Here is a 24233-nt window from a genome sequence, read left to right as displayed (position 1 = left end):
TCAATTAGCTGTACTAATTTCTAGAGAAAATAGAAGTGAGTTGTGGAAAATGTTGGCCCTTTGTTTAGAGGCTTCATGTACTGTTAAATGGTTGGGAAAGAAGTTAAGCAACAGAAACATGCAAGTGTTGAACCAAAATATAGTGCAGCAACATATAGAAGAGTGGAATTAAAAAATGGCTCTAGTATAAAGCAAAGGATTCAAGGAAAAGCTCCCTGAAATAATGAGGTTTAAAAATGGGGAGTAAAGAACATAAACTGCCTTGTTTTGGGATCAAGTTTACACTGGAATTTCTTCAAGCTTCTGATTTGCTCAAGTCCTGTCTGTAATGGGATTTACAACTGAGGAAGAAGAAAACCATTTTTTTTCCAACATGAAAATTTTAAAATCTTTTTTCTTCTTTGAAAGACTAGGAAGAGCATATTAAATTTAAGCCATGAAAGAGTAAGATGTATGACGTTGCCTTTAGTTTGACATTAATAGTTTTACCCAACTTGGTACAGGAAGTCCCTGTGAGAGACAGAAATAGAGTCCAGCTGTACGTAGTGTGAGACAAAACAGAACTTTGTCCTTTGTCTCCCTATGGCTTACTGCCTCCTTCAGCATCCATCTTTTGCAGTGAACGAATGAAGGGAAAGTTTTGTAGAGCACCTCCTAAGTGAAAGTTTCATACGTAAGTAACCTCCATCCTTCAGTTCTATTTTTTGGGATCTTCTTTGTTGACTTTTGGTTTTACTGAAGGGAGGACCTTGTTGTTCTTGTGGTTTTTTCCTAACAGAAAATCTACTGTGTAATTATGGGGAACTAAGCAGTCAGAAGGAATTTTTTCCAATGTGTTGTTGCATAGCATAGACTCTGACCAGCTGTATTAACAAACTGATTTGTATTGTACTAATTATTTCTTCTGTAGTATGGATTCAACAACAGGATAAAATTAATGAGAATTTGGAGACATCAGGACCCCTCTTTCTTTCCCAGGAGTTGCTCTGGCAATTGATTCTCCAGTGCCAATGGCACTGTCTTGACATTGTCTAAATCAGTGCAAGAAATTACTGCCATTGTCACTGTACACAGAGCCGAAGAGGCTATCAGTTTTCTTCAGTCAGTGCTGGCATTGGACAATACCAGATTCACTCAACTAAGCTTGAAGAGTTGTACACTGAAAGATTGCGTTCATCTGTCATGAATTTTGTCTTACGAATACTAAATAGATTTGTATGAACATAAAACATTCTTTGAATACACAGTAAGACCTGAGCTATTTAGTCAGGCCTCTGCTGTCCTGACTTCTTCACAACAATCTGTCATACTTCCAGATCTGTTGACCGTTTTACTCACTGTGTAACGATTGATAATTGGGACTAATAATTTTCTTATCCTTAGCTGTGCAGTCAGTGGTCAGAACAAAAATATACACCAGCCAGCTGTCCTTTGTGATAAAGCAAATATTTACATCAGTGATAACAGGAGGACATCTCTTCTGTAGGTAAAAAAAAAAAAAAAGGAATTTATTTAATTAAAAAGGCTGCAGAACTACTTTTATCGCTGCTGCTTTCTTTATTGTTTTTTATCCCTACTTTTTTACTATTTACTCAAATCGATTTTGGACAGAAAAGAAAGCTAACATTTAGACTTAACAGGTGAAATATCTTCTGAGAAAACATGTATTTTACTTTATATTTCATTCTATGAGAAACAGTAGAAAAACTTATGTTCTGCTATGACATAGAGATGAACATACAATCATAAAGCAAATTGCAAATGAAATTTGAATGGAAAAGAGATACCAGACTAGAAAACCATGTTTGGTAATTACAGATAATTTGTATTTTCCACACTGTATGAAATAGCTGTATTGTGCTTATTCTGTAGTTATTATATTGTGCACTCATACTTTTTGTCCATCTAAAAATGTTGCTGTTTTATCATTATCTCAAGATATTAAAAGTAAGCTGAAAATTTATATGCTAATATATTTCTAATAATGGACAACTGTCTTCAGAGTTATCTCAAAAACTTCCTGAGAGTAACAACAGAGTAACTTAAGAGGTTTTAAGGTAGAAAGAAGAGAAGGAGGTGGCCAGGAAAAGCACCAAACAAGTTTCGTCATTTGAGGAGATTGACACAGAAGGATGAAAAGTGTGAAAATTACAGCTGAGAGTCAATTAACTATCCCTCAGGCGAGTTTTAAGTAATCATTAAAAATTATTGAAGTGTCTGTTTCTGTAGACTGAGGTTAACTTCCCATGTCTTCAGTGCACTTTCCAAGTTTGTTGTCTGTGGTTCTCCCATATTACTCAGGATATAGTATGACAGCTTGCTGGCATTCCCATCTCTTCCATATTGTGGAGGACCAGATGCCTTCCCTATTCAGTGGTTCAGTGGCAGAAGTCATAGTGGAGCAAAACCACCCTCCCCAAAACTAATGGATTTGCAACCATGGCAATTATAGAACTGAATTTTGTGTCTAAAGCAATGAGTAAATATACCCGTAATCAAAAGAAATCTATTTTATTTTATCAATAAAGACCAATATAATATTTCTTTTTGATTACAATGCCAAGTTAACGTTATTCTGCTATTTGTAAAGCTCAGGTACTGACAGGAATAAGGAAAACAACTTAATTAATAATACCATTTAAATGAAATTTTTATTACAATACTCAACATAGGTATTGTAATTAACAGGCATGAGGGAGAGTACGGTTTAGTTGCCATTAATCACTTTTACTTTCATTATGTGTTTATAGAAACTGTTTTTCTCTTTGACGTGCATTTAATTTTGAGTATTGTAATGTTATTGTCACTGAGAGTTTCATCAAGAACTTTTCGTTTTCTGCATTCTCTTCCCTTTTCTGTCTGTGTTGCTTGGTTGTGCTGGGATGTTAACTGTGCCTAGAGCTCAACTGAGGTGTGTGGGTTGGAAATATGTTCCCCGTCTGCAGATGTGTGGCAGATTTTTACAGCTAGCCAGGTTTATGTTCTCATCCCATGTCTTTTTCCAACACATTAGAGACATGACATAAACTAATACATTTATATATCTGATTCTTTAAAAAAACGAAAAAACAAAGCAGAAATATTTTGTCATTCCTTTTGGCCTGTTGCCATCATTTGAAGAAAGTGCTCTGAGATTTTACGGTTTACAAAATCTACATATCACAATATATTTGAACTGTACCATGCAAGGGAAAACTACAACAAGGAGACTTCTCTTATGTAAACCTTTTTGAGAAAGCGTGCCAGTTATCTAAGCATGGCTACTTAGCCTTGTCTGATTGCACCAAGCACTTCGCAGAACCACATCGATGTCTCACGTTCTTGCTCACTGTGTGCCTGTATCTGAAGTTGTGAAGGCAGCCGGTATCTCCAGCACTGTAGAAAGTACATGACTCCTTGCAGAATGTAGACTACTTCTCATTTTACCAGTCCATGGGGCTTTTAGGGAAGGCTCCACGTGTCTCTGGTGCATTTGGAGGCTGCAGCAGTGTTCCTTGTCATCCATTTTTTTTCCAAGTTAAAGCTTGGTAGGAGTTGGAAGTGACCGATTGTCGAAGTAAGAAGCTGTAGATTAGGTACAAAGTGGTGGTGTGCTTCTGTCCAGAATGGACATTTCCAGGTCTCCCATAGCTCTAAGTGTCATGGGCAGCCAGAAGCTGGCTGCTTCTGATGTCAATGCCATGTGTAGGGCTCTGCTTCCCCAGCATGTGTGGCTCTGCTCTACACCTGTCAAAATCTGCTTGCTTGTTGTTTTAGACATCAGTGCCACATGTTGCTCTTTCCTGACAGAAGAGCAGATGTGTGGTCTAACAACAAGGCAGGACCAAAGGGTGTTAGTCCCTTTAGTTGGGCCTTCAGTGTGTGGTCGGATACATGGTGAATGTAGTACAACAAATGGACCTTAGAATAGTCCTTGAGGTCTGAGTACCAATGTCTTACTTCTATTTCAATACTTTATAATATTTAAATACAGAACTATAAAAGCTGGATAATTGATATATGGTAGCCATTGCCTTACTAATATCAGTTCCTCTCAGTCATTTCTGACATGTGCTTGGTAAATGGCAGTATTCAGATACACATGTCACTGTTCACTGTTTTTATGCTTCAGCATGAGGCTCAATATTACAGCTAGAACTTCCATGACTTTCTACATTACAGAGATTTTCAGCTCTGTCTAACATGAGATCGCATTATTTTCCTTGATATCTCATAGCTATGACTTTTAGATAGCTGTGTGAGTTTCACATAACGTTTACAGCATTGATGATTAGCTCATTGGGCCTCCTTGGTGGGGAAATGTATTGTATTATATTATAAACAGTAACATAATTTCTTATGTTGACCACCTTATTGGACTGAAAGTGTTTTTTGTACTATTGAAATAGTACAAAATCTAAACATATTGAACATCTATGTCTTGAAGCATAAACATTAAATATACTTGCAAGAATACCATTGTGGATAATGCCTTTGGTTGATGTTTTTAAAGCAAAAATCTTGTAACTGTGCTTCAGATTAAGTGCAAAGCAAAATATTACTGTTTCAGGAGTTCACAATATTAATTCTTGATTGGTGTTGTGGAAGTCACTTGCTATTATTGTTGCTGGCACTGAGAATAAAGCATTCATTGAGAAAGATAATCTTCACACAGAAGAACGTAGGAACATGTAATTGACAGTCAGGAGGTTAGAAAAGACTTGACAAGATTTCAAGGGATTTAAAAAGTTAATCTGTCAAGGAGCATACCCACCTCTGCTCCAAAGGAGACTCATATTCTAAGTAAGTGTTATCACACGGTTTTTGGCAATAGTTCTGTCACTCTTCCACTTTTGCCTGTTGGAGCAAATTGAAACTTATTAATTCTGTCAGTATAGGTGTAGTAATAAACTGCAAGATGACATGAGGATGTCATTGTCCATAGGCCCCACATTTCAATTCTGCCATCATATTGTGAGGCAGTATGATGTGTTTTTTTCAAAATCTGGATGCTGTTTTCAGGAATACTGAAATCTCTTGCAAGCAGGTTATGTAGAGATGTGTGTCCTTCTGCACTCATCCTATAGTCTTCTCACAGACTCACTATCTCACAGACAGTCTAATGAGAAATTCAGGTAAAAAGCACCATTTTTTGATAAATAGCAAGCTTAGAGTACTTTAGAGATGTTGTTTCTATTTTATCTGTCCGGGTAAACATGTAGTATATTTTAGTAGTATGTAAACATATGTAATACTTTAAGGGTATGCTTAAGTTTAAGAGGTTTTGAAGAGCAGAGATTAAATTACTTGGGTGATTACTCAAGTTGTTGTGGACACAGGATTAGTCTTCTCTTCTTTGCTGGTAGTTTCAATTCATTTCTAACTCATGCCTGTGAAGAAAGAAGCCAGCTCTTAGAGATGTGCTGTCTGCTGTGATATTTGAATTATAATACATGTATTAAAGCTGGTATCTTTGTATATCAACTGCATCTTTTATAAATTGGATCTTTTCTGTAAATTGAAATCTTTTCTTGGATCTTTTTTTGTGAAGAAAACTGCTTGGTATCTTTTTGAATGCTTAAAAAAATTCATGCTGTTAAAAATTTCTGATTTAGGTGAGATTTTGGTAAACCTCTCCATACACAAGGACTCTAGAATGAAAACATCTAGTACATGTGTCCAACCTTGCTTTAAGCAATACACTTACAACTGAGATCAGAAGAACGCATGGGTTTTATATGGGTGTAATTACCCCACTGCAGAAATTAATTACGGATGAAAGTTAGATGTCCTCTGAAATAGACAAGAGTCTTTAAATATGAGATACTTCATTTTCAAATTGATGCCATTTCAGATAACTTCATTTAAAAAAAAAAAAAACAAACCCACTGTCTCTTAGGAATTGTCACCTATGACAGAATTGGTAGTTCCCCAATCCAGGAAGAAGTGGGCTGCAACTCTCTGGATGGTGTGGATATTTGCATTTGAAATGCTTAATTTTCCTCAATAATAAAACCAGTCAAACAAAACCAGAGTGGTTTTGACAATATTTAATGAAATAGGGTCACACAAATGCATCTCTTTTACTAACTCTGTAGATGCAGTAATATAGGATGGGGTTAGGTGTTATAAATGAATATCAGCCACTTTAAAAATTAGCTAGCTCCAGAAATCTTTAAGTATAGAAATAGGTATGTTTCCACTGGTTTTTTTTAATTTAATAATACTTTTAAGTTACCCTTACTATGGTACAGGAACAGTAGTGTTTTTATTTCAGTAATAATTGTTGAAAATTAAAACAATACCCAGCTGCATAGAGCTAACCTGTTGCTAACCACTGGTTTCATGAGTTCACAAGGTGTTACACAATAACTGGGGACAATAAAGTTATCTTCACTTTTGAAAGTGTCATCTGTTGTTTAGCCTTCTCTTTCATCTTTGAAATGCCAAGTCTCAAACCACTTTTTACTGCGGCATTTTTGCTGGACAGTGGGTCCTCATTTGACTCACTCCACATCTCTCTTATTCAATTCAGCTGTAGCCAAAAGTAGAGGATAACTTTAAAACGCATCCTTATTACTGATCCAGTGTATTTTCACACAGTAAAAGAAGTAGTTGGTTTTCTTCATGACTTTTATAGGTGATTTTAGAGCTAAGATTGGCTATTCTTAATATCACCTGTAAGATTTTATAGTTCAGTGTTCTAGCTGATTTAACTTTAAAGGGGAAAAAAAATTAATGTGAAACTCTAATCCTAACTTGTTTTTCCCAAGGCTTACATAACTGTTACAAAATACAGAGTTGCTTACGAACTGGCTTGCAAGTGATCACTGACTTTACAAACAATTAACAGTAAGGTTGTCTTTATGTCATAGTTTCCTTTCATAAATCATATATGGTAAATTATTTTTTCTGTTTGCTTTTTATTGGTAGTATTTCTCATGTACCTACTGTATAACTTTGCTCACAGGAGTAGTTTCATAAAAACCACATTTCACTTTAGTGGAGAAATACAGCGTGTTATTCCAATGCACATAAAACATATTAGTGACAATATAATAAAGGATGCTCCATCTAGGAGCCAGTCCCTAGGGTGTGGAGAGGTTTCAGTAAGGGCATGACTGCTATCACTGAGCTTGGGGTTTTGAACCAAGGATTTGCACAAGATTATTTGCTTATGCAGGTACCTAATGGCTTACAAGTTTACACTGGAGGTGTTGGGGTAAGGTAGAGTTGTGTAAAAAGACCTCTTTGATGGTGAACTCAGCATGTCCATTCTTTAAGTGACATCTTTGAATGTCCAGATTTAAGTGAAAATTCTGTGGGTTTGCAAGTTGACCTGCATGGAGTGGTTGATTTATGCATATATATATTTGCACAGTTCAGGTAGGTGAGTGGTAATTGTCATGGATAGGGCTAAATCACCATGAAGAAGTTTTGTAAAGAGGTTGTAGGCTATTTTCTTTTGGCATTAGTCATGTACCTTTGATCTACGAGTGGACTGCTGTAATTGTGATATCATGAAGCCTAAAAAACAGCAAAGGATTAGGAAACCTATATATTGACTTGCACGTTCAATCAACTTGCATATGATCTCAGCAGGAAATTCAAAACAAAAGCTAATTTATGGAAAAATATGGAGTTCTAATCACAGTTTAGCTCCGTGGGGTTCCAAATAACACACTACAATCTCTACATGCAGATGCTTTCATCTTACATTTCAGACTTGGTGACATTCCAAAAGTTCTTATCAAACCTTATTATCATCTTCTATTAAAGCTTATTACATTTCTCCTTATTGCATGTTTACTGTAATATTCTGTCATTCTTAATATGGAATAAAAAAGCTTTGATCTTTTTTAGCCAGTCATGAGATGGAAATATGCAACACAAGTGTTTCGCTATATACTATAAAATCCCAGCTCAGTGTGTCCTTTGAACATTGCATTAATTGGCTCCTGTTTTCTTTCTCCTTTGGTTCATAAATCTTTTCATCAGACTGCACTTCTCTGTGCCATCAACATGCAAATAGATTATGCATGATCGTATAGTGCCACTTAATTATTATTATATCCCTAAGAGATTTGCGAGGGGTTTTGTTGGGTTTGGGGTGTTTGGTTCTTTTGTAATAAATAAGGCTTTTGAACTGTAAAAATGGTTGGATGATTCATCGATGCTCTTGCCTAAGAAAGGTGTTTCCAGCAAATTTTGAGACATGACATTGTCGTTGCGTTTCTTAACACTCTTGTGTTATGAAGGCTGTGATCTAAAGGATGAAGCAAGACTTCTTGTTGGAGTCTTGTGGGAAAAAAACTAAAATAGATAAGGACAAACCTGAGCCTCAGCTGTTTTCCAGAAAGTAAGTTTAAGGATGGAAAGGAAGAAGTCAAAGACTGAGAAGGAATAAGGTAAGGAAATACCTGAAGGAATACAGAAAAGTTATTAGCCTGCAGTCTTAACCCAGTCTTGAGAAGTGTAAATCAGGGGCATTTTTTTCTCCCCCGCAATACTTGAAAACAAAATCATTTATTATGACTTTATTAGATAGAAACCCAAAATTTACAGAATGTTTTCATGCTTTTGTGTGAACTAAAAGAGACAGAACAGCCCTTGTCTCAAAAGAGTCAGCAATCTAATTTGCACTTCCCCATCATCTCTTCACCTGTAATGATTTTTCACCATCTTGTTAGACTGTAAACAACATTAGCTGGAAAAAAATAAGCTATATTCAGGAGAAAGCCCAGGATAATACTAAAGACTATTTAGGTAACACTGAAGGCTATTACAAAATGGGGTAGATTGGCTGTTCATCAGAATAAATGGACAAATCTGAAACAAGACATAACAGATACATCTTACTTAAATAAGAGGCTACTGAATAATGATCTTTGTTTCTGTTTTAAGAAATCTGTATTCTCCCTTAAGCTTTGAATGTGCCTCACATAATGCAGTTGACAGAATTAGATTGTTGTTACGTAACAAGCCACCAGGCTTGACAACTGAAATGAGACATATAGCTGTACAAGTTTTCAGAGGAATAAATGTTCCATTTTTGGGTGAATGTAGTAAAAATATTTACTCCAAGACCACCACACGTCTTTCTTAACAGTTCAAATGCAACAATACTTTAAAATGGCATGTACTCATCTTTGGTTAGTGGTCAGAGTAAGTTTATCCATAGTAGGTAGCTGATATATCTTTGTTGCTATATCTTTTTCTAGGCAAATTTTTGTGATGTATTTTGGAAATTCTTTGTTAAAAGGTTTCAAGAGAAAATGAGAAGTAGACTAGAAAGGTTGGATTTTTTTGCAGATGAAATAGTAAAATCAATAGACCCATTCAACTGTTCAGGATAAAAGGGAAAAGACCACACTTTTTCAGTTACTGTATTGATCTTGATAGGTATTACTAAGTTTTTCATATAATGCTATACTAAAATGTTTTACATTCAGAGTATATGTTCAGCAACTTTTATATGATGCTACTGGTGACTGATTTTTTGAAGATGCTCAAAAGCATGTACTTTAAAGTTATTTTAAATTTAAAAATAACAGGCTTTTCATTGATTTGAGAAAAACAGTAATAAATAAAGAACCTGTCTTTGTTACTTTTAATTCACTTTATTTAAAATTTTAATTAACTATTTTTAATTCACTGTTTGATCTGCAGCAACATCCAAGGTATCCTATTATCTGAGAAAAAAGCAAATGAATGCAAATCACTGACAGTTCATTTGCACGTCTTGTGGTCCACTTCAGGTCCTTCAGAATAAAATAGGTTTAGATTCTAATTATGGCTTCAAGAAAAATATATGGAAGATAATTTTAAAAACCACTTCAGTGTTCAAATATTTCATTTTAAAATGTATTGCCAGCAGGGAGATGAACTAGAAGATAATCCTTCAACAAGATTGAGCAATAATTGCAATTTGCTTAGTTTAAATTATAATCTTTTTGCCTTGCTTTAAATATAAGTTATATTCACTTTGCCTTGTATGCAAGTGTGCATATATATTATTCTATTAATTCTAGGGAAGCAATTTTATAAATTATGGTTTGAAAGCACCAGCACCCAGAAGTATGTAGCAGTGGCAGTCCTGGAAGATGAGTTCAATATCTTACCAAGGAGCTCATCTTCAAGCACAGCTTCATTAATAATAAGACTTGATTACCATACCTTGTAGAACACATGGGAGAAGGGAAGGAGGATCACCAACATCATTCAGTTCTCTTACCAACTTTACGCACTGTGTTGAGTTCTTTGTGTTTCTGGAACATACACCATAGGCATTATCTTCAGAGGTCTTGGGGAGATGCTTGCTGTTAAGGATAGCCAGTGGGTTTTTTTTCTGCTGTCTAGTGTTAATTTTTCATCTGTTGTTATTCTAAGAAAAGCAACACTGGAAGCACGTTTCCCAATTCAGGCAACTCTCTTTCTTCTTTCTACTTAAAAGAATCCTACATGTGAATTCTTCTTCCCCTGAAACACCCTGTGTCACCTTTAGAATTCTTTCCTGAAAAAGCAGGTTTAACAGATGCAGAATGGAAACTGTTGAATTGCTGGCACTTGTGACTGGTACTTCAGAGGGTTACCCCCTCCAGTTATTGTAGGACTACTTCTGTGAATAAAGCCTCTGCTTGTATGTGTATGGTTTTGTTTGCACATCCTTATCATCTGCATCTGTTAAGCTTTCGCTTGCACAGCCCACAGTGTGTTTGCTATGCCCTTTGTTTTTCATGTGAACCTATTTGTCATTTATAGTACTTAGGAAAAAAATGTGGCTGATCTTGGTGAGTTACGATAGAGACACCCTTGAATTTTGACCAGAACAATAAGTTTCTCTGGCTTTTACTTTATACTGCTACCCTTTTATACAAAGAAAAAAATATTCTTCCTTCCTGATAGCAATCATAAACCCCATCATAGTGTGTGTGTTCACATCTGAGTCCAAACTTTGTTTTCTGTTCAGAGCTACATCCTGAATACTGGATCATTCTAACACCTCTCTATTTTCTTTATTAACTGTCTGTCTATATCCTCTTACCACTGTTAACCAAGCGTACAAGAAGGGGGAAAAAAATTCAGACAAGTCCAGTTCTTGCTAAACAGAGAAATAGCTACATAAATTGGTTTTCTGTTACAATTCTTTTTTATGCCTCTCATAACTTTGGCAGAATTTGAGATAGTGAGCAAGGCAACAAAAGGAAGGCACTCCCCAGTCAAATGCAGCAGGTAGTTGTCAGCTCTCACAGTTCCAGTTCTGCCACTTAGTTACATAAATTATCCATTTCTCTTACTACCTACTAGTAGAGACTGATTTCATTTTGGATGCTGAAGAATTGAAGAGGGTTTTGAAGTGATAATACAGTGTGTTTGCTCAAGAACAAGTTCCTTGTAAAGGGAATGCATAACATACAGAAATACTAGCTTGAGAAAGAAGCATGCACAATAAATGGGATGGCAATGATGAAAGAATGAAAAAGCCTGATAGCCTGCAACTTCTTCCTGAAGCAGATTATTACTAAATGTTTTACACAGTGTAAACTGGTCATATTTTTTTCAAGTGTTTGCTGTGAAATGTATTCTTAGTTGCTGTTTTAATTATTGAGTGGACATGAAGGTTTTGTAGACTGGTTACAAACCAAAATAACTAGACCTCAATTACACAGTGAAAGACAAGATCAACCAAGCTTGAAAAAGCAGTTTAACATGGTTGAGAAACCCTTCAGTGAACTCCGTGGTGACAGGTGGCAAGATTGCCCAATAGCCTGCAACAAATGATAGCATGTTTATGTTAGCATCAAGGCTATTGTAGGTATAAATGTGCTCCTTTAATCTGAGCTCTGAATTTTTGAATATCACAGTCCATTTGGCATGGAAATGGTGGGGGACCGCAGGGGGCAAAAGCCCAGCTATTAATTTGTTACTGCTTTTATGTTTGAGATCTGTTCTGGTCAATTTAGCCATATCCACCAGCACCTCCCAGACACAGACACCGGTGCTATGTTCATGCCAAGAGCAGCCCAGATCCTAGGGAGCTTCCCTGTCTCTGATACCTCTTCTTCTCACTCTGTTAGAGAGAATGGACTCCTCACCATTTAAACTGTCACGACATTCTAAAGACTGGCCATGCAGATAATTTGTCCAGTAGCAGTACAAGTACCACCTTAAACAACTCAGTCCCAAGGTAAATGCTGTCATAGCTTCAGCAAATGAAGATCTCTTGGTACCTAGAGAGATTACTTTGCAGAATAGATACGGGGACTGAAACAGCAGATTAGGAAGAAGATCCTAGAATCACAGAACAGTTAAAGATGGAAAAGACCTCTAAGATCAAATCCAGCTATCAACCCAGCACCACCACCATGTTTACAATTAAACAGTGTCCTCAAGAGCCGTGTCCACGCAGTTTATTGAACACTTTTGGGGATGGTGACTCCACTACTCTGGCCAGTTTGTTCCAATGCTTTACAACGCTTGCCATGAAAAAATTTTTCCTAATACCTAATCTAAACCTTTCCTGGCATAATTTGAGGCCATTTGCTCTCAGCCTGTTAATTGTTACCTGGGAGAAGAAACTGATACCCACCTCACTACAACCTGTTTTCAGGTGGTTGTAGAGAGCAAGAACATTTCCCCTCAGCTATGACTGGCCATCAGCTCAATGTTATTCCATTCACCTTTCATTCTCTGGGCCTGGCCATCCAATCAGTTCTTAACCCAGCAAAGAGTACCCCCGGCCATACATTGGGAAGCCAGTTTCTCCAGGAGAATGCTGTGGAAAATGGTGACAAAGGCTTTACTAAAGTCGCAGTAGATGACATCCACAGCCTTATCCACTAAGCAGGTCACTTTGTCCTAGAAGGAGATCAGGTCAATCAGCAAGACCTGCCTTTCCTAAACCCATGCTGTCTGGGCCTGATCCCCTGGTTGTCCTGTACATGTTCCATGATGGCACTCAAGATGATCTACTCCATGACCTTCCCAGCACTGAGGTCAGGCTGACAGGCTTGTAGTTCCCTGGATCCTGTTTTTGACCCCTCTTGTAGATTCCATCACATTTGCCAACTTCCAGTCACCTGGGACCTCCCTGATTTACCAGGACTACTGGTAAATTATTAAAGGTGGCTTGGAGAGCTCCTCTGTCATCTCCCTCAGTCCTCTTGGGTGAATCCCATCGAGCCCTATGGACTTGTGTGTATCTAAGTTGCATAGCAGGTCACTGACCATTTCCCCTTGGATTATGGGAGCTTCATTCTGCTCTGTTTCTCTGTCTTCCAGCTCTGGGGGCTGGATACCTTGATGACAGCTGGACTTGTTATTAATGACTGAGACAAAGAAGGCATTAATTACCTCAGCCTTTTCCTCATCTTTTGTCACTGTGTTTATCCAACAAAGGATGGAGGTTCTGCTTGGCGCTCCTTTTCTTTGCTGAGTGTTTGTAAAAACAGTTTTTGTCGTCTTTTACAGCAGTGCCAGATTAAGTTCTAGATGGGATTTGGCTCTTATAATTTTCTCCCTGCATGGTGTCAGAACAGCCTTGTAGTCTTCCTGAGATGCTGGCACTTTTTTCCAGAGACAATAAACCCTCTTTTTCACACTGAGTTCCATCTAAAGCTCTCTGTTCATACAGGCCTTCCTCTTCCCCACCAGCTCATCTTTTGGCACATGGGAACAGCCTGCTCCTACACCTTGAAGATTTTCTTCTTTAAAGCACATCCAGCATCATCATCTGTTCTTCTGTTCATCTGTTCCACAATGGGAACAATCATCCCAGTCTTGTTACAAGTAAAAGGAGGCTTTTGTTAGGGTTTGTGGGCGCATTTGGAATTGTGATAACCCGTCTTTTCTCTCATCCCCTGAGAATTCATCCATGCTTGCACCTGTGGGTTATTTGGATTGAGTAGTTGTGATCCATGACCACAGCCGTCACCATCTGCATGCCTTCTGGTTAGAGGCATCTGGCATTCTCAGACAAGTCCTTGCTGACATCAAAGTTATACCAGTATTGAAAGTCATTCCAGTGTTGGCAGCTTCATAGATTTGGCAGACTGAGAATTAGTAACTCTAGGAAGGGTCTCTTGACTTCATTGTCATTCTCTGACACCAAATAAATGCAAGTTCAGTGGGAATAAACCAGACCTGACAGGCAATATTTAATCCAAAAATGAAGAAACTGTCTTACATTAGATTTGGAACTAAAATAGCAGCAGGAAATAGAGAAATGAATTTTGCTTCATGTGCTTTTGCTTTAATTTTGCTTCATATATCAAATTCATTATAGAAAGGAATAAACCTACTATTTCTCTGAACACAATAGAAACAGAGGAGGGGATTGAACTCTTACATCCCCATCCCAAAGGTGGAAGAAAGCCTTCATCCTTTTCTAGATCAGAGGAAATCAAACAAACATACACCACTGCAGTCTGCCTGCATCAATCTCCCTTTGGAAATTCAGAACTAGTTCATACCATTTGACTTGAAAGTCTCAGACACCCTACTGCGATACCAGTACCAAGTGCTGCTTATCAGATTCATGGTGACATCAAGAAATTTTATCAGGGGCCTTGCTGTCCTTATAAAACTGATAAGGACTTAAAGTTTGCTTTTATATTGATGGCTGGCTATGAAGAGACCAGTTCTGATTGACAAAATAGTGCCTGAATTTGTCTTAATCAGTCAATTTACCCGTGTTCTTAAAGTTCCCCATGTCTAAAGAAATTCTGTGTTGTATTTTGATACTTTATCGACAAGCGTGTTTCTTTCATGTTTTTCTCATATATTTGTACTGAAAGGAGAATTCTCTAAATGCCATAGCACTATCTCACTGAGATTAGATAGTTGAATTATTTAGTGTAGTAGTACACACTGTAAGTTTTAGGATGTCATTGGAATTGTCTAGCAACATTTTTTGTCTGCTTAGAAAATATTCCTCTATTCACAATCTGTGAAACAGATGCATATATCCATCTGTTCGTTTTTATTAAACATTGTTTATTGAACTTTTTGCTAGTTCATTGTTGAAGTTGAGAGAGGAATAGTATTTTTGAGGGACACAGCTAATACTCACTATGTTTGACAGTAAACTACAGTAGGACTCACATCAGTAAAAACACAAAGAAAAGGTAGTTGTCACTTACCTTGTAGTAGCTATGGTTCTGTGAGATATAATCAATATAGATCCCACAGTCCTTGCCTTTGAAGACGTCGAATTCCAGCTGTTTTGAATTATGAGGGAATGGCTGAAAGGTCGTTTTGGAGCTTCCCCTTCTGATCTTCCAATGGACCGTGAAGAGGCACAGGGCATGTACATAGTACCAGCAGATGTTAATGACGTTCTAAGCTCATGTGTTCGGAAGGGATGCACTTCTAGAGCTACAAAATTAATGTCACTTTCTTTTTCTTCCTTCTGAAGAATTAATAAAAGGAGTGAGAAGACAACATAATTAAGAGAGGTGATTTAGACCTCCAGACTGAAAATAAGAAATGTACTGGGTTTAAATCATGAAATACTTAGCTATTTGTGGACTTCATTGCTGCAAGGAAAACGAACTAGCATAACATATAGTAGAGTTCGACCCTAGAGATTTTGTTGAAATATATTAAAACAAATACAATCATTAGATGATTCTTAAATAAAGATTAGGTGATTCATAAATAAAGATTTCAGCTGAGGTAGGGTGAAAATAAAACTGGCTAATTCTAGTGATGTGCCAAAAATGGTGACGGTCAGATTTATGTTTTAAAAAAAGATGAGAGGGGAAAAAGAAAAAAGTTTTTAGGGTCAGGGAACATTCTACATTATCAGGCTTTGACAGGCAATTTAAGGTCTGAGAAGGAAGAGTAATAGTAGAGTCAGAGTCTCAGAACAAAGACAATATGTCATCTGTAGTGCGGATTTCAGTCTCTGAAGTATTCAGTAATAGGTCTTTAGTTGCATTCTGGTTTTTTGTTTTGTTCAAGGTAAGGGGGAGGGTTTAAGGCAAAGACCTAGCAGACAGGATCTTAATTCTGCAGTTTTTGCTGTCTGCCTGATTAAACTTCCACTAATGCCTGTTCATCTTAAGTAGGAGTTGCCATGGTCAATACAGAGAGATCAGAAGATCAGAGATGAAACCAAAAGGGAAGAAGAATCTTTTGTCATTTGGATAGAAGAAATTAATAACATTTACTATAGCAGTGATCTGCTTCAGAGACAGAAGGAGCAGAAGCAACAAAGTACAGTGAATTATCTTCCTTATATTTTGCACTAATAGTTAAAATACATGAGAGATAAATACATAAAGAGATTTTTTTCCAGTGTATTTTTATTCCCTGTTAGCACTGAAAGAACTGCTGTCATGGAATGAGCAAACTCATTATACCAAATGCAAAATAATTACAATAAAATTTATTTTGGTGGTATTATAGAGACATTGGAAGAGAATTAAATAATCCACAGATAGCAGAAAATTGCATATGTTGTGTGTATCCCAATATAGCATTCAAGTGATTTGTTTTTTCATATTATTGCTCTAAAAGTTTGGATGTGGGGTTCATTCCTTAATCCCTGCTGATATCAAGGTCCCTAAAATTCCCCCTAACACCATGGCAAGTTGACTCTGTCTTTCCTAATTAACTTAGCTAAACTTTTTAACATGATCTCACCTTTTCTAATAAATGTGGTTGTGTGCTATTAAGTAGTTCAGGAACTTAGTTTATCATTATCAGAGCAAAGTGCCCCAGTGTCTGGTTCTGCTCATGGTCTTGGCCTTGTTCTGTAGACTAATGTGAGGAATGGGCATTTAACTGGAGGTTGTGGAGGGTGTTGTTGACAGCATGAAGTGTTTGTGTTTAGGTAAGCCGTGCGACACCCACAGCACCTTCCTTCCTTTCTTCCTGCGTTTTTCTTTTTCCTTTCTAGCTAACCAGGACAGATCTGTCTGCTGGGGAAATAATTTATTTTAGTAGGTCATTTAGGAGCTCATTTAAATGATTTGTCTCTTCAGAATGATCAAAAATGAAAAAAGAGAAAAGAACATAATTACCGCCTATCCTTTTGAACATTGATTTGGGACCGGTTAAAGGCTCAAAATGAGGCTGGTGAGCTTTCTGTCAACTGCGTTCACCGAAAGCACTGTATCATTAAAGGACAGTGGTAGTAATTGCTTAGTGCCACTGCTAAGTTGAACTATTAGTCTGCAAATGCTTGTTCATGTAATTTAATTTTTTAAGGTATGAGTTGATATTCCAGTGCAAAGCATGAAAAGTTATTATTTGTGCTATTTGTCATCATGGTTAAAAGTATCATATAACCTGTATCCTCTACCACCAGCAATGCATCTATTTGGCCTCAACTGGCAGTTGCAGCAAACTGAAAATGATACATTTGAGAATGGAAAAGTGAATCCTGATACTGTGCCAACACATCCTGTAACAGTACCTGCTGGAGAAAATGGTAAGTGAAACAAGCACCAATCTTTTTCCTTCTTTCCAAATATTTCCTTCCTTTATGTCTTACTTATATCACCAGACTTTAACAGTTTTCCTCCAAAACTCTGTATATTTCATTTGTAAGTAATAGTAATTTTAAATCAATAAACAGGAGCGCAAGTTTCTTGTGCCTAGCACATGAACAGGGTCATGGATCCTGAGCAATAATGTTGATCTTACTAGGAAAGCTAACTGCCAACCAAAATTTCTCGCAGGAATTTACATGTCATATTTGATGAGGATAGAAAAGCTCTCATCATATCCAGAGAAGCAGAACTTCTGCTTACTCTAAAATATTTGATAACACAATCGTTGTTGTGGGATCCTCAGAGATAGCAGGATGATGCTGAGCCTGGCTTGGACCATCCCACCTTAGAGGCCAGCAGGGCTGGGGTCTTGTATTGTAGAAAGGACCACAACAAAGCCAGGGAGCTCATGGTGACAGGTCACATTGTTTCATAAGGGGGACCTGATACCAAGGTTCAATCTTTGGGAGTTCCAACACGCTCAGTATAGTTTTCAGGCAAAACATTATGTTTGTGTATGTTACCCCCATGCCCTGTCATAATCTCTTTTTCTGAAGAGTTTACTCCAGAAGAGGCACTTCCGGAAGATTTTGCATATTTTCAAAGCTTCTCTCTTAGCTGTGTTTAGAAGGCAACTCATGATCAAGGAGCTACATAGGGCATGATGTCCTCACTATGGAATAGGTTGGATTTTTCTCTACAGAAGATGATGTTTTCTTCTCTTTTTTTTTTTTAAATTTCTCTCTGAAATTTAATAGGTCAGGTATAATATGTTCATTTGTTTTCTCAAAGTCTCTAGCATGTAATGTTTAGTCTGAATTATCCAACCAATTTATAAAGTAAGAAAAAAAACTTTCTTAATTTTGTTGTAGGAGCTTTTAAAATACAAACCACATAAAGGGATTATTTTTTATCGACCTTTTTCCATGTTGCCCTTTAAGATTCTCAAAACATTTAAGAGCTTGTGCACTTCTGGCTAACAGAGGCTTCAAAATCAATAGGTTTTGAATGGAAAACTTGATTTAAATGGTTGATGAATGCAGTGTTTGCTTCATTACACAAAAATCCATTTTCCCATTCACAAGGTACAGCTGACCTTACCACTGAGAAGGAGGAAGCCTCTGCCTGCAGTTGACATCTTGAAAATATTTCAAGTTATCACAGCTCCAAGTTATAGAAAAGATACAGCTCAGTTTGCTCTTTTTGTGATCTTCGTAAGCCTGTGAAACTTCTCCAGCAGGACTTTTTCTTCTTTTGCTTCTTTATCCTACTGTTTTTTTCTTGAAGTTAGATAGTCGTTATCTCTTTCTGTGTTCTTGTTTTGAATGAATAGCAAAAAGCTACTTAATGGTTAATGAATACTGATGCTGCAGTGACAGCTCATCATCCTGTTGTCTTCTGCCCTCCATAGCCAGTATACTTTTTTATATAAAATATATTGATTTTAAAAAATATTTTATAAATACTAATTATTCTTTTTCCTTGATAATTTTTAAATTTTTTTGCAAACTAAAACCAGTTATACACTGCCTCCAAAATAAAAGGAAGTAATAAGTATATCAAATCCCATTTTTCCTTCCTTATGTCCCTAAATACTGTGCAAGAGAACAGGGTTAATTCTATCCACTGTTAAAATGCTGTGCTCTGCAGAATATGTTAAGTGGTCATTTATCAGCATACATAAATACTAAACAACAGATAGACCAGAGAATACATATTTTAAACTACAAAAGAAGGACTGGTTAGGCAGACAGGAAAGTGTGATGATTAGATGTGAAATTTAAGGAGCGGGGGCCCCATGCTATCATACCAGTTACTGAAAACTGTAAGGACAAATCAGTGAAGCCTTGATTTGAATACTTTGACAGCTGAACAACTTCTGGTACCACCCCTTTTTAGTGCCCTGGTAATATCCTGAATACTCTGATTTAGACATGAGAAATTCCAACCACCCTCACAGTAAATGTGAATGAACATGATATTTCATGTTTTGAATTAAAGCTGTGCGTAAGAACTGTTACTGTTTAGACAGTGAAAATATGATGATGACACTGCAAAGATCTTTCTTATGCTCACTGAGATACAACAGGGAACAAAGAATAATTAGTGCCCTAACCTTGGGAGTGCAAACAGACAGCGACTATTTTGAGAGAGGTGATGGGGTGCTAAAGGGGCATGTGGCTACAGGGTAAAACTACCTCTTTTTTATTGAAGAAAATGGGAGTCCATAGGAATATTATCTGCTAAGTTTTGAACCCCAAACTTGCATTCCTGGCAAGTTGATCAAAACGTTTGATGAACTCCAACTGCCTAAGCTCTCTAGTTCATGTTTTCAGTAGTACAAGTCAGTTGTTTTTCATGTGAAATGTAGAAATACGGGAAGCAGCAGATCAATACTGCAAACAAGTGTTTATTGTTTAGTGATTACGAGTCATCAGTGTGTGAATTTATACAATACAATATGCTTAAATTTGAAGGAAGAGATAAAAAACAAATGCTTAAATAAACTGAAATAGTGAGTACAGATCCATCTTCTAGAATAACATATGAATGTTATTAAAGGTTAAGTCCAAAGTTAGAAAAGCATCAGACTCATCCTTAAAAGTGTAAAAAAATGGTTTCTGCAAGGTCAGATATTTCACTGACTCTTCTCAGCAGAACTCTGATCAGTGTGACAATGCAGTGAGACATTTTCAGTGACTGCAATGCGTTGTGACACAGCTCTGATGATAGTAATACAAGCCCCCACTTAAGGCCTCTCAGCAGTGCTTCTGTACCTGTTTAATTCAACCGCAGTCGCAGTTCATTTTGGATGCACAAAAAGTGGTGAGGATCAATCTGTGACCTCACCTGGCATTTCAGATTTTAATCTATTTTTTTTACAGTCTAAATGTTTGCAAAAAGGTTGTGTCAGTTTGTTCCATCAAATGATGAATAATGTAGAATTTGAACATAAAAGACAGGGCAGTATTGTCAGTTCTTCAGAACACTTGTATGCAAACAAGTCAGCATCACCTTCAGATGGATTTAGTTCCATTTTTGTAATAGGCTAGCTGCTGAAAAAAAATGTAAATTGGTAAAAACACAGCAAACTCTTAAGACTATAACAGCAGTACTATTTTTCTTTATATTTCTTCACTCAAGCCTCACCTTGATGTGCCAGCTGCTTAAATATGTCATTACTTACTCCAGAGTTGACATATATTGGTAAGCAAGTACTTACACCCATCTTTGCATCTTAGTCAGTATTTGACAGCATTGATTCCATCATGTTGAAGTAGGCTTTGGCCCTGGCACAAACTTACAAGACTGCCTATGTCCAACTCCACAGCTTGGAGTTAGTGCCTGAACATCAGACCTGAGTTTTTGGCCTCAAACAGTCTTGCTGCAAACTCACCTAAACTATCCCACATTTTAAAGCTGGGTGGTTTGTGCAAAACACTTATTAAGTGCATCATTCATAGTAATTCTGTTTCCTACAAATCTAGCAAATAGAAGACACTTTACCAACTAAAACCACAATTTTTTTTGCTGTTTCCTGGACCTAGCTACTTGAACAAAAAGTTTGTTGGGGGTATCTAAAGTTCATGATTCATTTTCCCTCTTCTTCAATGCCACATCCAGTAGTCCAGTTTTTCAGTGTTAGCATTTGACACCATGTGTCTTTTGCATGTTAGCATCTTCTTTGCTTGTTTTGGGCATTTTGAAGCCATCATCCCTGACTTCCTAAGCCTAACTGAGAGTTGCACAAATGCTTTATAGAGAAAAATCATTAATGCATTCAGTGCTATGTTCTTACTCATAGTGATTGGACTGCAAGATAAATACATATTCATAATATAAAAAGTAGTGAAAGTACCAGCCATTGACATGCTAGTATACAAATTGTTCAGGAAACAGTAAGGATATGGAGGTGGATAAGGAGGTGATAACAAGCCTGAGACTAAGGCTAGGGAGTGCAGAGAATGTAGGCATTATGGCATAAGAACATAGGCGCAGTGGAGCAAGAAACATTGCCTTTTGTGAGGAGGAACACAAAACAAAAAATAGGGAAGTAGAGCTGTCAATTTTGTAGCATTGTATAAATGCTCTGATATTTATTATGGTAAACATTGTATATTAGTTCTCTTGACTGCTTATGTTTATGTATCTATTATTCTTAAAATCTGTATGCTGCATTTCCCTTTATCTTAATTTTTTTTTAGTGTGAGACTTTATTCTGGAAAACTCCTGTTAAAATACCTGGGGGAAAAAAAAAAAGAATAGTTTAATGTAGATCCTAAACTGTCCCCGTAATACTCACCCTTAGGGATGCTACAGCATTTTTAATTGGTAGGTATTTGTGGTATCTTTGCCTGTTTATTTCAAATCAAAGAATTCCTGGGATCTTTTATTGAGAAACATTGTCAGGTAACATTTTTTCTGAGGTGATTTGAAGGTTTATATGAAGAATGATTGAAAACCAGAAAGGAACACTAATTTTTTATCTCCTTATTATTCTAATCTGTCAGGAAAATTAGGGGGATTTGCACAAGAAAACAACACTATAGATTCTGGAGAACTTGATATAGGCCGAAGAGCAATACAAGAAGTTCCCCCTGGAATTTTTTGGAGATCACAACTCTTCATTGATCAGCCACAATTCCTAAAATTCAATATATCCCTTCAGAAAGATGCATTGATTGGAGTATATGGTCGAAAAGGCTTACCACCTTCACACACTCAGGTGAGAACTGCTTGCTTTAAAAGTAGGACACATTATTGAAAACTGTGAGCTTTTATCTTTTATATATTTTTCCTCTCGATTACATACTTTTCCATTTTCATGATTATAGTTTTATTTTTTATAATTTATTGATCTCATGTGATGTCCAGAACATTTGCAATACTCTAAGTGTTGGGATCCAAAATGGGGGTGGAGGGTGTTCTTATTTATGAGCTGTTCTAATGCCTAATCAATAATGATGCTTCAGATACAGAGTCGTTTTATGCACAGCTTATGGGTACATTTTTCCTTCTGTAGTACATAGACATATCTTTAAAAACCTAAGCAAACTAATGTAGCATCTATGGCCACACACGTGGTTGAGAGTGCTTGAGAAACAGCACATTAGCGAAATTTCCGAACAAGAAGACAAGCACTACAGTATTTACAGCTTGGTGTCTCACTAAATAAATACATAAAAGACCAAATATATAATACATGTTTACAAAGATACAGTGAACTAGGGTTGTAAAAGTGACAGTCTTCACTAGGCATCTGGTGTCTTGAAACTTTGTTCTTAAGTGCCCCAGAGGATTTATTTTGTTCCACACCTCAGAGGTTTTAAATGGCACTTTTTATTGCATGTGGCCACACCTTTGCCTACTAACAAAGAAACACTCTTTATCCATAGTTAGAGGAAAGTTAAAGTGTAAAAGAATGAACAGTCGTCTGGATTGGCAGGAGAAAGGGAGAATCATTGCCTGAGATGGTACTTTAGAATCAATTCTATTCATATTTTATTTTAAAGATTTAAGACCCTCCAAGCTTAGATTTCTTTCAGTGCAATATTTATCCATGTCCTGTCTCTGATCCGTTTTTCCACCTGAAAAGGTATTTCAGCTCATGCTCTTCTATTTCATTTGGAGCAACATCTTACTGATTTATATTTTAAGTGTATGGATTTGCTCTGGACACAAATCTAAGTATAGCAACCTAATGGTATAATTGGATCGAAACTTGACTGATTATGCCTGATACACAGTTGCAACAGCAGATCCATAACTGCAAAATTAATATATTTTAATGCAATCCTGTATTTTTTTTAATTTTGGTTTTCATACTACTGTGCTATTTAAATTTATTTTGTTTTTTTCTTCAAGCATATTTTTTAAAAGATGCAGAACATAGAAATATATGTAATTATTACACTTATTTAACAGTATCAAACCACAGAGGAAAGGTCAGCAATGCAGCTAAAATCACAGAATGTTACATTAACTTTATTTTTTAGTTTAGTTTCCATTAAATTACAAACACTTCACTGAATGCAGAAAGTACAGTTACATTTACTTAAAAATTTGATCCTCATAAAAATGATTAAGTGAATTTTCTTCAGACCTTCACGTATGAACACCTACCCTCAGGCAGACAACAAGCATAAAAAAGTCTAGTGTAAAGAAAATTGATTCAGAAAGTTATCAGCCATTGGAAATAGGGGTTTGGAATACAAATGCTATCTCAATGATAAAAATAATAACAGGAGTTAGGGGAATACATGTGTGGCAAGAATGAATAAAACTGAAGAAGCTGATCTGGATTGTGCATTTATATGAGAAGTCATGCAAGTAGGCAGGTCTGTAAAAAAAAAGATCCTTACTTGATTCCTTATCCTTTTAAAAGGGTGAAAATTAAATAGAAGTGTCCTTTATCCAAAAACATAGAAAGGGAGACTACTAAATCTGTTTACCATCACTTGTGTTACGCAGATTTCTGGTTCTTATTAATGTTTAAGTATGATACAACAAAAAGAATCATAGGCAAATTCTGCTACTGTATTTTCTGCTACTGTAGTTTCTGTGACATTTTGGATATATTGTTCTCAGGATATAGGTCAAGCTCCCTTGTCCTATTTTTGCCTGGTATATAATTACAGTATTTTTTACAAACCATTGACTGACACTCGATACATTGAAAAATTAGGCATGCTTACTTGTCAGTGCCCTAGTGAACTTACAGGGCTGCTGAAGATTCCCAAGGGTGCAAGTTTATCA

General features: G+C 36.6%; 1 protein-coding gene across 8 annotated transcripts in view; it reads left to right on the top strand.

Annotated features, from left to right (window-relative positions):
- TENM3 (teneurin transmembrane protein 3) overlaps positions 1–24233 on the top strand; it is a 1300501-nt gene that overhangs the window by 1188241 nt on the left and 88027 nt on the right. For all 8 annotated transcript variants that reach the window (XM_027636350.1, XM_027636352.1, XM_027636353.1 and 5 more), the window contains 2 exons: positions 17294–17416; positions 21989–22203. In XM_027636350.1, coding sequence (XP_027492151.1) covers positions 17294–17416; positions 21989–22203 — 338 coding nt within the window. The remainder of the gene's footprint in view (positions 1–17293; positions 17417–21988; positions 22204–24233) is intronic.

This window comes from Corapipo altera, unplaced genomic scaffold (assembly GCF_003945725.1).
Source record: "Corapipo altera isolate COAL_440 unplaced genomic scaffold, ASM394572v1 22b, whole genome shotgun sequence".
Taxonomy (NCBI): Eukaryota; Metazoa; Chordata; class Aves; order Passeriformes; family Pipridae; genus Corapipo; species Corapipo altera.
This window is presented reverse-complemented; position numbering and strand designations above follow the sequence as displayed.